This window comes from Amphiura filiformis, chromosome 3 (genome assembly GCF_039555335.1).
Source record: "Amphiura filiformis chromosome 3, Afil_fr2py, whole genome shotgun sequence".
Classification (NCBI taxonomy): Eukaryota; Metazoa; Echinodermata; class Ophiuroidea; order Amphilepidida; family Amphiuridae; genus Amphiura; species Amphiura filiformis.
This window is the reverse complement of record NC_092630.1, coordinates 58,634,019-58,651,016: the sequence shown is the minus strand read 5'-3', so window position 1 is coordinate 58,651,016 and position 16,998 is coordinate 58,634,019. Positions and strand designations below refer to the sequence as shown.

The window sequence follows — 16,998 nt, the reverse complement described above, 5'->3', positions numbered from 1 at the left end:
ACTAAAGCAGTGATACTTTACAATGAAGTAATTTAAGAAAGTACCATATTCATTCCATTAACCGCCCAGGATACTTAACAAAATAATTTCATGTGGGCACTTATTTTTTTATATTGTTTACAATGCACATACATTTAAAAAAATGTCCCAAAATTTGGATTTTATGTGTTAAGGGGTACTACACCCATTGCATTTTTTTTGCATTTTTTGCATTTTGTGAAGAAATGAGAAAAGAAATTGGACAAAGTGGTATGCAAAATGAAGGGGCAAATCTTCTCGTTCAATTGGTGGCATCAGTATCAATGACGTGTACATGCTTCTAATGGTATAAGCCAAAAAGTGGTACATCATTGATGTTTTAAATTCACTTCATTTTGGAAAGCTTACTATCAACGGATTTCGTTAAAATTTTGGATATGTGTTGCTAACACATTAGGGAAATAATGTTGATATGTAAAATGGGAATAAGTGGTCCCTGATTTCTTTTATGACTTCATGAACTTGGTGCTCCACAACTATCAAAAAAACGAACCGGTTAAAATGCTTTAATGTTGAGCTATATTTTGTATTTTGAACTTGCGACACTATGTCACTGAAACTTAATTAAGCCATAGGTAACAGGTTACCACAACCACACTACAGCAATGTTGAAAAAGATTGTATTTTTTGTCACCTATACCACCATATTAGGTAGTTTTCCGTAAGCTTCATTTTTGTGATTTTGGTAACTATTTTATATTTATTTGCCCAATCCATCTCAACTATAAGCAATCTAAATTGTACTCACCATTTACATCCCAAGGTATTTTAGTATATCCACCTCACACATTTCCATTATATATCCAGTAACAGACAAAATATCAAAATTGATGGCTCATTATGACATGTATGATATCACAGACTATCACATGTATTCAAAATTGATGCCTGAATTTGACCTGAACCAATTGACCTATAACCTGACCTTTGATGACCTTATAGCCTTTTTTAATCTCTTTTCCTAACAGCACATTATAGAAGATACATACATGGTTTTTTTTACATACATGGTGTAGTATTAAATTGTCTATGTAGAAGAGATTAGGCCTATTTAATTTATTCAGTGTTATAATCAGTGAGTACATTTCTATAGATAGTATAACAAAGGATTTAATGTATTCTATTCATGTATTCTACTTGGACATGTTCAATAGAATAAATTATGGTTTGTTATGAAACACACATCTCAGTTACCAGGATACAGTAAACAAAAAAAATATATAGGGCTAAAATGATTTTCTAAAATGGTTTAAAACCACTTTGTATGTAGAGATATTTTATAAGTTCAGGACATGAGATGATGAACATATTTATATACTTTATAAATGTGCAACCAAAAAAAGAAGATGGGTACTGATGAAAATCAGGGTATTATATCGCCTTAATGGGTCCATGTTTGATAGGCTTACTTGTGTAGTTGGATGCTACACATAATGATGGAGTATGATGTGTAGTCAAGTCACTGGGTGGGCGCCTATAGCCACATGGGTGTTTAATGGAATTAATACGGTACATCTATTAAATGGCTCTTATTACTTTGGCAGGAAATAAAGTAGATCATTTTAATAAAGGTTAAAAATCAATTATATGTTTTTGCCGTTTCCTCAAACTTTATTGTCACACCAGTTTAGTCTTAAGGCACATGACACGGGCATACAATGTAGCATACATCTTGGGCTCAGTGCAACACTAACTCATTGCCATTGGAGTTGGTGTTGCACTAGCAAATTACATGTAAGTCTGATCTGTGGGGATAAAATCCTTTGTTATGACAATTTTTATGACAAAATCTCATTTCCACCAAAAATGGAGAGAGGCACTGTTGTGCTGAGCCCTCGACATGCACGTGTGTCCCTGGGGAAGGACTTGTATTTCATGTTGTACAACAATGTATATCATCCGCATACAAAAAAAGCAAGTAAAAATGGTCTTTTTCACGTCTGAGTGCGATACGCAAGTATCTCACTTAGGGTATCAAAGACAGCAAAAATGGGGGAAAAGGGTACCTTGATCGCACAGATGTTACCTGAAAAAGGTAGCTAATCTTGGCACCAAGATGCTGACAAAAATCAGTTGAAATTAATGTAAAGTTCTGGAAATTGTACTCAAAAGTCTTCAAAACTTGGGATTTTTAGGCCTCTGCCTTTTATCGGCAGTTTTACATGTAGGTGCGTTCATCCTGACTCATAACGGTAAAATACTTGCTTACATGTAGGGTAGGAAAGCAACCACATAATACTTGCTTTATGTCCATTTTACACTATAAAAAATTCTTGCTTTACTTTTTGAAAGTCCCTGTACGTAGGTGATATACAACTTGAAAAACAAGTGCCCCCGGTATATGTACAAAATGTAGCTTAGTTTAGTAAGTTTTAAAAGTAACATTGCCATGCCATAAGAATTTGAAGAAGAATACCTTTTATTCCAAATTCATGTCCTTCTCTACTTTAGCCATAGTCCCTTTCCTCATCATTTTAAGACCTGTAAACTTGTTTTCAAATTGTAAGGCACACAGGACATATACATGTATATATTGCTATACAGTTTTCATTAGAAAGATTTTGCACAATGTCATATCATGAAAGATCACTGGTCAGTAGATCTCAAAAACTAGTATTTTCGTCATCTTCCACAAGTCCTACAGTTGATAGCCGTGACATTTGAAATGCATCATCTTCCTCAGGTACTTTATCATATGTAGGTTCTTCTTTCTCGTCGTCTTCTTCCTTAATATCTTCCAAATCTTGATCAAGTATAGTCTCTCGAATTCCATTTGCTGTAGGTTTATGACCGTTTTGTCCATGAACATCAGCTTTGAAAGTGCTCATATTACTGTTTTCATCATCTGCGGTAAATCCTGCGTTGACACCTGATGTTGGCGGATTAAATCGAGCAGATGGCGCCCTCGTGACGTACCGTCCTTTTGGATTATCGCCATCTTCTTCTTCAATCTCTGTTCCATGTTCAACAATAGCAACATCAGCAAACAAAGCAGTATCTTTGTTTCCTTCAAAATCGTATTTGGTGTATTCTTTAGGCTTGCGATATTGCCAGAGAATAACAAATATGGACGCAAGAATCAGCAGAGTACCGAAGAAGACTGAGAGAACGGTACCGATGATTTCGTTACGATGCTTGTCTTTTAAAGCTGACACAACATCTACGCCCCCTGGAGTCCTCAACTGCACACATTGTTCGTATGGAATATTGGAAGGACAATTGGGTATGTAAACATCCACACAGATAATGTATTCGGTACCGGGGATAAGATTGTCAACAACGTATGAGATGTTGGTTGCTGGCTCTATCAGAACTCTCACAGGACTATCATCTTGACTTGCAAACTTGGTAATCTCGACAAAATAGCCTTGTGCCATTGGATGTTCATATCGACCCAGTTCAGCTGAAGGGAAGTGTCTTTGATATTTATGGCTCTGACTTCAATCGGCTCCTCGATGACCCGATCCGGACATGGGATTAAAGGTGAAGTGGGAGGCGGCGTAGTGGTCGATACCGTTGTCGTGGGGATGTTATCCACCACAAGTTGAAATACAGCGGTATCTTCTCCTAGAGAATTGGTAGCGATGCATGTGAACATTCCGTTCTCTTCTTGTCTGGCATGCTGAATGATGACCACACTGTCGTCAAGAACAGTGTAGACATTTTCAATATTACTGGTGGCGGTCACCTCTTCACCATCTGGTCTAACCCATTTGATAGCAGGGGATGGATCCCCATTTGCCACACACTCGAAATACGCTTGCTGGTCGTACTCAACATTTTTTTGTCTGAGAGTTGGATGTACTGATGAACGGCACACAGGCAAAGTCGCGCTCGGGTATAAGATACACACGCTCACCGGTGAGCCTATTTGGGGTGATGCAATTCCAGGGTGATGCGTAATAGTTGATGTTCGTAGCTTTGATGTAGTCGACAAACATAAACATCTGACAGTCACAGTGCCATTCGTTAAGACTTAAGATAAGTATCTCAAGACTAGTGAGAGGTGTAAGCACTTCTTTGGTTATTGTTTTGAGATCATTATTGCTTAGATCCAAGATTGCCAAATTACCAAGTCCTTGGAATGCATTGTCATCAAGGGAATTGGTAGCTATTGCAGAGAGCACCAATTCTTTCAAATTAGACAAATCGCTAAAAGCTTGACTAGGTATCATGGCAATGTCATTTCCAGAAATTTCTAGTTGTTTCAACTCGCGTGTATTTTGGAAGATAGCACTTGGAATAGCCCCTAGATCCAAATTTTTCAGGGAGAGTTTGGCTAGTTTGGTTGTATTCCTAAACATGTCAGCTTGTAAGTCCTCAATGTCATTGCTATCCAAAAGAAGTGTTTCCAAATTCTTTAACGGTGCCAAACTGTTAATCCCCAACATACTCAGACCATTATTTCTCAGATCCAGTTCTTCAAGCTCACCCAGGCCAATGAAAATGCTTGGATCGATTGGGTCGTCAACATTTCCACCTAAATTCAGAATTTGGTTGTATCTGAGATGAAGAATTCTTAGATGGTCTAAACCATTGAATGCGCCAGGCTCGACTTCCTCTATTCGGCATGATACCAGATAAAGCTGAAGCAGATCTGTCAGACCTGAAAATGCATCCTTCTCAAGTTTTGATATCACATTACCAGTCAGAGTCAAAGTGGTGATATAGCTTGGAAAAGTCGGGACAGTGTCTATGGTCAGTGATGTGCAACTGGCAATTCTTGTACGCGGATCACATTGACAGCCCTCTGGACATGTCTCAGGGGTGGTCACTCTTATCGTTGTTGGCGTTAGCGTTGTTGGAACTACTGGTAGTTGAGTTGTCTGTTTCATGGGGGTTGCCGTGGTAGTAGCTATTAAGTCTTGCGCTCCTGTTGTCATGTCAGATGTCATTTTTTCTGTCACAATTTCAGTGGCCATTTCGGTGACATCTTGCGCCAGTCCTGCTGGTGCTGAGATGAGAGAAATAACCAAAACAAACCACAGCAATAATGCCATTGTGAAGGAAATTTGTTGGCAATCAATTGGTTAATCCCAAGATCTGCAAAAGTAAAAAGAAAGAGCAAAACCAATAGTTTAATATATTGAACACCCTTGAGACATTGTTTAAAGATTATATGTCGAGGGGTCAGAACCAAAAGGCCCTAAGTACAAAAATGCCATGTTATGATGTACTTAAGGCCTTTTGGCTTTGACCCATTGATGTATTTAGATTGCAAACTGTTACAATTCATCTGTAGAATAAGAGAAATCATTCATGTGGCTGATAATGAAATGCAAATGTACTAAAGGGCTATCATTTTCTTCTGAAGGGGGTCCCAAATTTACAAAAAGTCGGCATCAGTAAAATTGCGACCCCCCTATTTTGGCAACAAAAATTGTATGACCCCCACCACCGATACACCTTACCCCACAAACAGGCTAAAATTGTATTGAAATCAGTCTTTTTGAATAAAATAAACACACTATCTGTGGTCATCTTGTGACTCCCTACATTTTGGTCATCAAAAATGTTATGACCCCCCCACCTATTTTTCTTTCCAAAAATTTATGACCCCAATATATTTGGGACCTCCCTTCCGAAGAAAATGATACCCCCTAACCATGGCTACAGAGAGCTAACCTAGGCTGGGGTGGTGGCGAGGGGTTGGGATAGGGGAATGAAATTTTAGGCTCTGTAGAATGTACATTGTAGAAACATACTGTGTTAAGTTGTGTATTTTGGAAATTCGCAAGAATCATGTGATCAGATGCTTCTTGTGCATTTGTTGACATACCATAAAAACTTGATTAGCATATGTGCTTACTATCGAGCGCTTTTAAAACATGCAAACATGAAGAGCCCCATCCACAAAAGTGTAAAGGGTTTTGAGCAAATCATCAATTCACAGAGTTATATACGAACAAGTAAACCTGCAAATGTGTGTCTCAATTGGTGTTCTCAATTTCATGTTTTCAAAAGTGCTCTATAGTAAGCACATACATTGTATGCTAACTGTCAAGTTTATGGTAATGACATTCTTGCAGTGTGTCAATGATATGAATATATGGATATGTTCCTGTCATTCTGAATCCTATTCTTTTGCTAATCCAAACCTTGTATTTCTTACCACAAGGTGGTGGTCATTGTTACGAAGTATTTGTATAAAATGCCCTTGGGTGTTACATTTACATTTAGGTAGATAATCATGGAACTATATAGTAGAGATTGAATGTACATGTATGTCACAGTGCAATACTACAGTACATAACAGTCCAACCTTTCTAATATCTATCATGATGGGACCAAGTATTGCCAGGATAAGAAAATATCCATGAATATGTAATTCTGTATTGATTGAAATGATTGTCTGTCTGAAGCACTAACAAGTAACATTGAGACAGCAAAAGGTTACTCGAAATAAGATAATAACACTGAAAGATGGTATTTGAGTGCACTCCATGCCACATATATATACATGTAGAGTGTACATGTATGTCCTATAAATGTTTCGGTGCATGAAATCAAGCTCTCAAAGCATTAAAAAGATACTCTGGTATCTGCTTATGCATGTCATCATGTGTCCATTTGTGTTTTCATGTTTAATTGTGCTAGTGGGTGAAGTGTAATTCCTCCCCCTGTACATTTAAAGATGTTTTTCTACAGATAACAGAGAGATTGGTATAAAAAAAGGTCCGGATAAGGGAGTTTGGCCTGTACAATGTGTTACAAAATTATTAAAATGCCATTGAAAGTTGAGCGGAATTACAAAATGTAGGTGTGGTATAATATTGTACTCAACATAATTATGTACCATAGTATTTGCACACCACCCACTAACTTCATTATTGTGTTTGCTTAACCACTGAGTACCATAAGTCATGCAAGAAATAGTGAAAAACATGCAAATTGTATTGAAAAGCAGGTACATTGTATTGTATGATTCAGTTTGGTTAGTTTTCAATATTTTTTTATAAACTGATACATGTAGTATAGATTTTGAAATAAGCACCGGTCATATTAATGCATATTGGCTGTGGCTGGATTTGTATTGTGATTGTGAATATATGTGTATTTGTTCTGTATTTGGGATAAAGTCACGTAAAGTACAAACTCTCTTTTGAATCAAAATAATCAAAATATGCTACAAGTATGACTATTTATTTCCAAAGTACATATAGGGGCCTACATTGTACAATGCAGGTAGAATTGCATGTAAAAAATACTGGAAAGTGGCATTCAATTGGGGCAAATTTATCATATTTGTGACAATGTCTGTTGACGATTTAAGTTCTGTGCCGTGTTCAGGTCTAAGTACATGTACATAATAATAATATAATATAATAAAATGAGACTTCAAAATTTTGTTTCACACCCTGTTATTAGGACCAAATATAGGATTTAATTTTAAATGGATTTGTGAAAGAAAACTTAAAAACACTGCACCACATTAAAATGTGGTGTGAAAAGCCTGTTTTTATTTGAAGGGCTTGAGAAAAAGTGAACAAGACAAACTACAATTTTGTAAGGGTCAGTAGTTACTGTGGACTTTTAGTATTAGACTATTTTCTTTTCTGAACAAGGGCTATTTAAAGCTTAGGTCTCTCCTATTTGGATTCCTTCATGCATAACACTATGGATACAGTGTGTAACTGGTGGAAAACAAAAAAATATGTGTACATGTACATGTAGCAGCAATTTATTTGTATTTTTTAAATTCCTTTATACCTTTGGTTACTTTTGCTGTGTAAGGGCTGGTTTATATGTAAAGTCTGCAAAAAAGTAACGCAGCTGTTATAAATACGCATATAGCTTCAAATCTAATAATTATTTTTACAATATTTCAACATTTGTGTACATTTTGAAACCTCGTTTGTCAAATATTAACAACACAGTAGTGCTTTTAAAGAAAAATACCCGAATTTAAATGTTGCAGTTTACAGCGATCAATGGTTATTACGCAGCATTGTGGCACGTAAAACCCTCCATTATCTTCGCGCTGACTTCAAATCAATACAAGTTGCTGCAACTTTTACATTTGGGTATTTTTCTTTCAAAGCACTGCTGTGATGTTAATATTGGACAACATTGGACGAATGTGGTATCAAAATGCGCGTACATAAATCATCCCTCTTTCTATGTTGCAATATTGTGAAAACAATTATTCGTTCTGAAGCTATAAGCGTATTTATGACAGGTGCGTTACTTCATGTGCAGTCTTTATATATACTCCATACTTGTACATAGTTGTTGTTAGTAGATATTTGATGCTGAATAGTGACATTTTGTAATGTTAAAAAGAATTTGATAAGTGGTAAAAATTAGCTGGCGCCTTGGCTGAAACAGATTTATTTATTGTGTACTACATGTATTAATTCCTAAACTGTACAATTGTTTATGATTTTTAGAATTTTTTAAAGGACAGAATAAGGGGAGACATATTTGTACGTTTGAGATTTCTTGATACTTTTGATCTGAAGAACAGTGATATATTTGGAAAATGGAATTCTTTAAAATTGACGCATGACATAAAATGTCATCCCTTTCAAACATTCATGCAAAAACAACACGTAAATGTTTCTTGTAAATTGGACTAATTCCTTATGGAGTTACTCATATTTATACAGGGTGAATATCATGATAATAAAGTCTACAGTGATTTTATTAATGTTATTCATGTTATAAATTAATATCAAATGAGAGATCCTATTTTTCTCATTAAAATACCGAAATTAGGAGTTCCAAATTGGCGTATTTCCGAAGATATCATCAAAAAACTGTTGAATTAGTCTCAATCGTGGTATACCACAATTAAGACTAGTTCAACAATTTTTTGATGATTTCTTTTGGAAATATATGGATTTGGGAAGCCAAATTTCAATATGTTAATGAGAAAAATATGAGCTTTCACCTGATACCAAAATCTGCATTTTGATGGGGTGAAGTGGGGGATGAGGTTGTCAATCAGGTTACCCACCTTTATAGTTTGTACCACCATGCATTTCATGTTAACTTGAACAGTAAGTCACAAGGTGACCAAAAATGGGGGGGCGCCCTGCTTGTGATGCTCCTGAACTTAAACACTTCTTCATCAAAAATGTTGTTTCTTATTTTTGTGTAATTATTGATCAAGTGAAAATTGTGTATATTATTATGTAGTCAAGAAGAAAGATGGATAAATGCACTTGTGCGATGCATATTGAACACAAGTCTCTCTTGACCAAACAACAGTTTTAAATAAGTAGTGCATTTGAGCAATAATATTAATTGGCTACTCATGGACATAATTGGTCAATTAAGTAATAATTCTGAAAAAGATAATTAACCTTGGTACTTGTTACAAATATTTATCAGGCCACCATAGATAGCTAAAAATTGAGATGAGCCAACTCAGACTTGGTTAAAAAAAACTACAGACAGGTTGTACATGGAACTGAGACATTTATGAAATATTTTTTGACATTTTAAAAGTTTTTCTTAATATGGTATTTCGTATATTTTCTGTATTATGCCCTGTTCATCATGTTCTCTTTCCTGTTCATATTCCTGTTGTTGCGCAGTGAGCAGCTCTGACGGACACTTGCATGTTATAAATTTCCATAAAGTGCATACGTATTTGTATTTAACTTGAGCTATCATTGTACATTTATGCATGTATTACTTCATGGGAACAAATATTGTTGAATAAGGATAAATTCCTAGATGCATCACAATATTGAAAATGGAAGGAACAAAAATGGTATATGATTCCATGGTACATTATATCATTATGTACAACTAGTATTATTGTCCATATAGATAATGTAATTTAATATTGCCACATCAATCAGAAATTCATGTGTACCAGTAAACCGCTATTGATTAAATTGACCCTGCTATCCAATGACCCTACCCTGATCATACATATGATTTGAAAACACAATACAGTTTAATTGATTTTAGTATTAGTTAAAGAAAGTAAATATTCTGTAGACTACACCAACCTGTCACAAGAATCTGTGTGTAGATCTACTGAGAAAGTTTTCAAAGTTTCCTGTAATTATCACATTACCTGAGTTGTTAGTACTGTTGATATTCCACTTGTTGTTGTGAAAGGAATAATCCAATCATATGATCAAATTATATTTCCACTGGAATCAGTTAACTTCATTAAAAGTCATTTTAATATGAAATATATCTCCACAGTTGTGATGCACACTGAAAAACACCTGTTCACTGCTCAGTGTTAATTTTTGTAACACAAGATCAATTAGACTTGTAATGGTGGGTGTATAGGAGAATTCACTACCAATTCAACAATCCACCTTGATTACTCATCGCACTTGTGGCTGATGGTTCTATTATTCCACTGGTCTTTTGTATTATTTTGTTCTATAGTGTTGTCCCAGAAAAACCTCACCCTTTGCTAGTGATTGGTGACTGAGCTGATCTGCATGATACAGGAGTCCTATTAGCATCTCAATAGGAGTGATAGACTTGAATGGAGTCTTGGAGATAGCTGTGGATTTGTATTTTGAGTTGAATCACCAAAATATTTTTTTTAAATGTAATAAATGAATAAGATACTTGTTTAATATAATTATTTTACTAGATTGATTTTTTCATGTATTTATACTGGCAATTTTAAACTTTTAATGTTATTTTGTGAAAGTGGGAATTTTTACAATATTGATATTTTGTGCTTTACCAATTTTGAACTGCCTTAGTTTTTAAATCCGCAATTCTAAATTTCCTTACATTGAGCTATACACAAAAGGAATATATTTGTATGTTGTTATTTTCATGGTAGCAGTAACATTATTTGATATTAGAAGGACATTCCTCATCATATTCAGAATGCAATTTGGTTTGTCTGATCATGGACGTACTACGTCCATGGTCTGATGTGCTCTCAGGGTCCACAAAAAATACTGCGCAAAGGTGGGTGACCGACCCCTTAATACATTTAGTAATTTTATTTTTATTTTTATTTTACTTGTATTTTTTATATTTTATTTTGAATTGTTATTTATTTATTTATTTATTTTTTATTTCTGTTATTTTTTTTATCATTTATTTATTTATCTTCTTTCTAAAACTACATTTGAAAAGTCATCTTTGATTGATAAAAGTAGAGTTGTGACTGTGACCATGGAAATAGTAGATATACTTTCTAGATGCTTTGAATGTGCCATGCATATCTATCAGAAGTAAATAAGTCTTCAGTCAAACTGTTTGTATATCTGCTATCTACTGAAGATATGCTCAATGTACCAATGTGAAGTACTTGTTGCAAGTCTAACAGCCAAGACAGGAAGCATGCCGCTTGACTGGTCGTCTTCAATGAACACCTTTCTGTCATGTCAAACTGTGGCATTGAATGACTGAACAAGTGGATTAACCATGGTTGAGGGCAGTTTCTATACTTTGTAAATAAGTTAAAAGTTCAGGAAGTTTTCTTTTACATGAGTCTTTTGAAAATAAAAATCAGTGTTATACCCTTTAGGCTGACATTGTGCCTTGTGGGCCTGTGTAGTGTTACTAGTAATATGAAGTCGTTGAATAAGTTTGAGGTTTTAAAACAATGGATTAGTCAGTAAAGCCCAAAGCCAACTCATAAATGTTTCATTTTTTAAAAATTAATTTCTTTATTTTAATTTATTTATATTTCTTATTAAAAATTGTATGTATTTATATAATAGTTTTAGTATTTAATTTTTTATTCAGTTTATTTATTTATTTTTCAATGCAAATTTTATTGTAATTTGTAGACTTGAAGGACCACTTAGCAGTCCATTGCAGGGGTGTGTGGGGGTTGGTGGGTGGGGGTGACCCTTAAAGTGTTAATGGTTATAACTCTGCTTCTAACATACTTATTCCAACCAAATAATAATAATCTTTGGGTAGAGATCATATGAGTGGCTAAATTTGATGTCAAAAGTAAAAATGCTCTTGATTGGGCTTAATATGAGGAGTGGAACATGTTTGTATAATTATATTTTATCCTTCATTTTTCTTTCATTTCTTTTTAAATTTTTTTTATTACTTTCAAATTCTCAGGGGCACATCCCTATCAAAACTAAACTCGAATACCGCACCCCCCAGGGAGGCACTTCAGAAAATAGCAAAATAGCTGCAGGGGTATTGAGTATTGAGGGGATAAGTATAGCTAATGTGAAACTGTTGGTCATTCTAGGGGAACCTAAGGGTTTGGTAACTTTTGAAAAATATGGGGGTCAAACTGTCCCACTTTCTCTGTATCTGAACATTTTTAGGTCGTGCGAAGGAGATACCTTATGATATATGTACAAAACTACAACTTTCTTTTTGGAGGGGAGGGGCACTTCTTTGAATGAGATCCCTATGGTGTACATACCTGCACATGAATTGACAGAGGTGTTTGTGTCACATACATATTTGAACACTGTACAATAAAGTCCTATAAGTGTGTTTGATAAAGGTCTGTTCAGGTACTGCTCAAGAATATATTATATTCAATTTCAAATATTTGTTTAAATATTTTTCTTTTGCAGCAAAATCCACCAGATGAGATCACTGCCTGATGCCCAAAATAAATCATGGGTTGTGTAAAGTCACTTAAATTGTAACTTTCTACATAATGCATGAATTCTTTCAATTTATATAATAGAGTTATCAGATTTTTTTTGTTACGATCCAAGGATTCTGAAAGTAATCAGCCTTGATCTTCATTAATAATCATGATGATTATGATGATATCATGATTATGATCATCACGATGATCATTATCATGATTATTGTCACCATCGTCTTTGGTACTTGCATCCATCGTTTATCAAAGCCCCGAGATGTGATGCAAATTAGGGAACAAAATGTTACAACTTAACCAATCATGATGTATGGGGTTCTCTCTTGTTAAAGTTTGTGCATATTACCTGGGTAAATAAGTGTTAAGACATTGGGGTATTCATTGAAGTACCATAAAATCATTTGTGATGCCCATGGTAAAGAGTCCAAATTAGGAACTGACTGAGAGGTATTTGTCTTCAACTGCATCTGCATCACAATGCATATGCGATAACATGGAGAGAGCAGATACAATTTTGTTAATGATTTCACCTACACCTGTATTCGAACCTTGGACTCATGCATTTGAGTCATAAACCCTTTACAGTGTGCTAAATGTTTCTCAATATCTTGATTTACATATGTTATTCTTTAGCTCCTGTTTTCTTTTTCTCCCCCCACTCCAGATATAGACGGTATCCAGACTACCACAAATATTTAGGTGAAGTCTTCAGACATAATGCTGCAGGATCATTGCATGCATAACAACCAAAACTAATTACCCTGTTTTCTTTTTTCTTCCCCACCCAATCCAGATATAGACGGTATCCAGACTACCACAAATATTTAGGTGAAGTCTTCAGACATAAAGCTGACGTACAAGACATGGATATCTCACCGTATGATGAATGTATCCTTTAAAGTTACAATTTTGTGATTTAGTTGATTTGCTATACTATAATGTTACAGGTTCATTAAGTTGACAGTCAGTCTGCACTTATTTATCAGTATCTTACTATAAATAGGCTAATGTTGTGTGTGTGTATGTAGGGGTGTATGTATGTATGTGGTTGATGTAAAAGGCTCTGTCAGTTTCGATCCAAATGTCGCCAAATTCATACGGGAGATCGAGGAATATACGGACTGCTCTTTATTTGGTTGAAATCGGTCAAGAATTGGCTGCAAAAACAGTGAAAATATGGGTAAAAACAGGGTTTTTGTTATGAAAATCGGTTACCAGCCTACGTGTCACTGCAGCTGGCCGGCAGTGCATCGGCGCCGCGTGCAGCGCGTCAACGCCACGTGCGTAATGTGCACTACACCAATGCGCGCGTAAACGGCGCAGAGCCATGCGACATGTGAGCCAGAGACCAGTGGACATGATAATATAGAAAGAAGGAAAAATAAATAGAAAATAAAGGACTAAAAGGTACATGGACGGGTTAAAGTAACTAAATGAAAGCAGGAGCGAAACAAAGAAGGAAAGAAACTAATCAGGAAATGTAAGGGAAAAAAAAGAAGCTCAAATAATGAGAACAGAATTAAAATAAAAACATGGAAACGGGAAATCACAAGCAGCAAAAAAAAAAAAAAGCTAAAAGGGAAATGTAAGAAAGAACAGATTTAGTAAATAATGGGAACGGGGTTAAATAAATAAATAAATTAATAACATGGAAACGGAAAATCACAAGCTAAGCAGAAGAAATTAAAAAAGAAAATGTAAGAAGAGACAGATTTAGATAAATAAAATGTACCTTTTCAAATGATTCTACCTGTTCAGTAATTCTTCCTGTTATAGTGAACGCTCCCATTTACTCATCTAGCGGGGACCCGCGTGAAGCGCGGGTATCCCGCTAGTGAAGATAATGCTCACACTGTCAGTGATAAAAAGTAAAGTACATAACAAGTATAGGGCCATTCTGTGGACTAAGGCAATTTGTGTGCTACTCTTGTCAATTTTTGTAAGGATTAATAATGCTGGTTTTGAAAAATGAAGATTCTTTTTAAAGAGCTAAGTTTGATTGAACAGAGGGGTCTGAAACAAGCGGGATTGAACAAATGCAGACCTGAAACTTCTCTTCTTTTTAGTGAATGTCAGCTTTTTATGTTGATCAAATTTACGAGTTTTCTTTTATTTTCAGTCCAATTTGAGCCATTTTACCCCAAATTTTACGCTATTTTTCATGTTTTTTTTTAGCATTTTCACCGTTTTTCACTAAAGGTTAGTTTCAGGTCTGCAAATGGAGGTGTTGATAACTGATTTGGAATGATCTAGGGGTCTCAAGTAACCATGGTAACCGAGTTGGAATGTTCAGGTCATGCGAGAATGATTTAGAACAAACGTTTAGGATGGTAGCGGTTCATCGTACCAATTACTGTGTTTAATAACTGCCATCAGAAGTTAACTAACAAAAAAAAAACCCCAAACATCCCTTCATTGTCATCAACAACAATACTTCCCACAAAACTAAAGTGAGCAAAAAAAAAAAAAAAACAAGTAAGGAAAAATATGACTTACAAAACCTACCCCGATAAATTAAATCTTGAGGAACACAACATATGTGAAATTCAAAGGCATTGGTGGGAAAAATATAACTTGTAACAGGATTTTGTGGAAGAGAGGAATCAATAAAGAAATGGAACAAGCTGGGAGTCTTGAAGAGCAGGGGCATAACAAATTTAGGTTTTGAAGAACTAGAGCATGCAGAGTTGGGGTTATGGTGAACTGGAGCATAAGCATCTTAAAGAAAACTGCCATAGAGGAGGAATTTATCAGAGTAAGATGTAGTTCATATTGTAGTGTTTTCCTTGACAGATTTTGTTCACAGATTTAGTAACTGCTTCTAAGGACAGGTCAGTCGGAGTAATCAAACTTGGTCTACCAAACCACGGGGGAACAGAGTATAGTGAATTTACATGACAACAGCTCCCAGTGCTATGTTACTAGACAACTCTGATAAACTTGTGTCAAATATTTTGACAACCTTATTAATAGCTGCAGTATATGATGAAATCATGTGCATCTTAATTCAAGCGCAAAATAACTTTCAATAATTGTGTTTTTGCAATCTGTGACATTGTTGAGTGCTTAGACTTAAAAATGTCAAATTTATATTCAGATTGAGTGCATACCTTCTCATTCAATGAAACATGTGGGCAGCATGACAAAGCACTAACCTCTTCAGAATAATGTCAACTTGGTTGAGTGGTCCAAGGATGGAACCTTGGGGTATGCCAATAAACTTTCTGTCGGGATGATTGTACAGTCCTGTTTACACACAACTGATATGACTACACAAAGTATTTCATGTCAGGTGATAGATGAGCAGACCGAAAGGATTTCCAAGGATACAACTCCACATCGTTTTCTGTGTCTGTTATTCATGATTTTTACAGTGAAAAAAGGTGTAGATTGAAAATGTCTTCATGGATGTTACATTTTGTCTTTGCTTGAATGAAATAAAGGCATCTATATTTGTCCGTAACTTAAAGCCATAATGTATGATCTTTGTAAAATGAATTTGGTTAATTTGTCAAACCTGATTTTCTTGGGCATATTTGCAGTATTTTCACATGTCCCAACTTTCACTTAATTGGAATTAGCCAAATTCCTTGTGTTTGTAGGACAATAGAACAATTTTGATTTCATGTCTTTAATAAGGCACCATAGAACACCACAGTTAAGCAACCATGGAGTTTCTTTTGTTTAACCTCATTATTTTGGCTTAAATTACCAGAAAACCTCCTTGACAGTTGTTCAAAAATATCATTGTTTCATAAGTTTTGGTAATTGACAGAAATCATATATTATGGCTTTAACAATAATTAAACTATACCTATACCTTCTCAGGGCCTTGTGTAAGATGATTTAAATATGCTATAGGGACATATGTGGCTTGAAATTACATTGCTACATTTGCATCACACAGGGTAGGTGTTAATGTTCAGGATTCCAGCAGTGTGAAAGTTTCAAAGATCTGTAATGTATTTGAGAAACTCAACCTTTCAGAAGAAAAAAAACATCTTTTGGTACCAAACTGATTCAGAATAGTAAATGCATTTAGCTGATCAGAATAGAGAGTGATATGAAACAATTTATTGGATATCAGCATGATTTTACATCCTAGAGTAAATTGGTATGTTTTATCAAAAGATACAAACATGATCAGGTAGTTTGAAAGTGGAAAATGCATAGTAATATCAGAGCAGTTGGCAGCAATGTATTAGTGTGGAGACTTGTATTGAATCTAGTATTTCCTATTAACACCCTCCTCAATTAAATGCCCCTCCCACTTGTTGGTATTTTAGCTGTTGGTATTCAACCCATATTGTAAGTTTTCAACTGGAATTTCCATTTTTATTATACCGTATTCATTCCATTAACCGCCCAGTGTGCTTAAAGAAATCATTTTGGGTGGGAGCTTATTTTTTACATTGTGTAGGCCAACAAGA

At 35.1% G+C, this 16,998-nt stretch overlaps 2 protein-coding genes across 2 annotated transcripts in view; one reads left to right on the top strand and one right to left on the bottom strand.

Annotated features, from left to right (window-relative positions):
• The window catches only part of LOC140148827 (uncharacterized), a 55,193-nt gene extending 38,869 nt beyond the window's left edge, over positions 1-16,324 (top strand). The window contains exons 11-12 of the mRNA XM_072170902.1: positions 13,362-13,456; positions 15,375-16,324. Of these exons, the coding sequence (XP_072027003.1) occupies positions 13,362-13,456; positions 15,375-15,466 (187 nt within the window). The 3' untranslated portion in view covers positions 15,467-16,324. The remainder of the gene's footprint in view (positions 1-13,361; positions 13,457-15,374) is intronic.
• LOC140148826 (uncharacterized) lies at positions 1,402-10,413 on the bottom strand. Its single transcript, XM_072170901.1, is given in 4 exon segments — positions 1,402-3,433; positions 3,436-3,820; positions 3,822-5,082; positions 10,073-10,413. Coding segments are annotated over 3 exon segments (2,394 nt in total). The 5' UTR covers positions 5,040-5,082; positions 10,073-10,413; the 3' UTR covers positions 1,402-2,642.
• Positions 16,325-16,998: the final 674 nt, after the last annotated feature.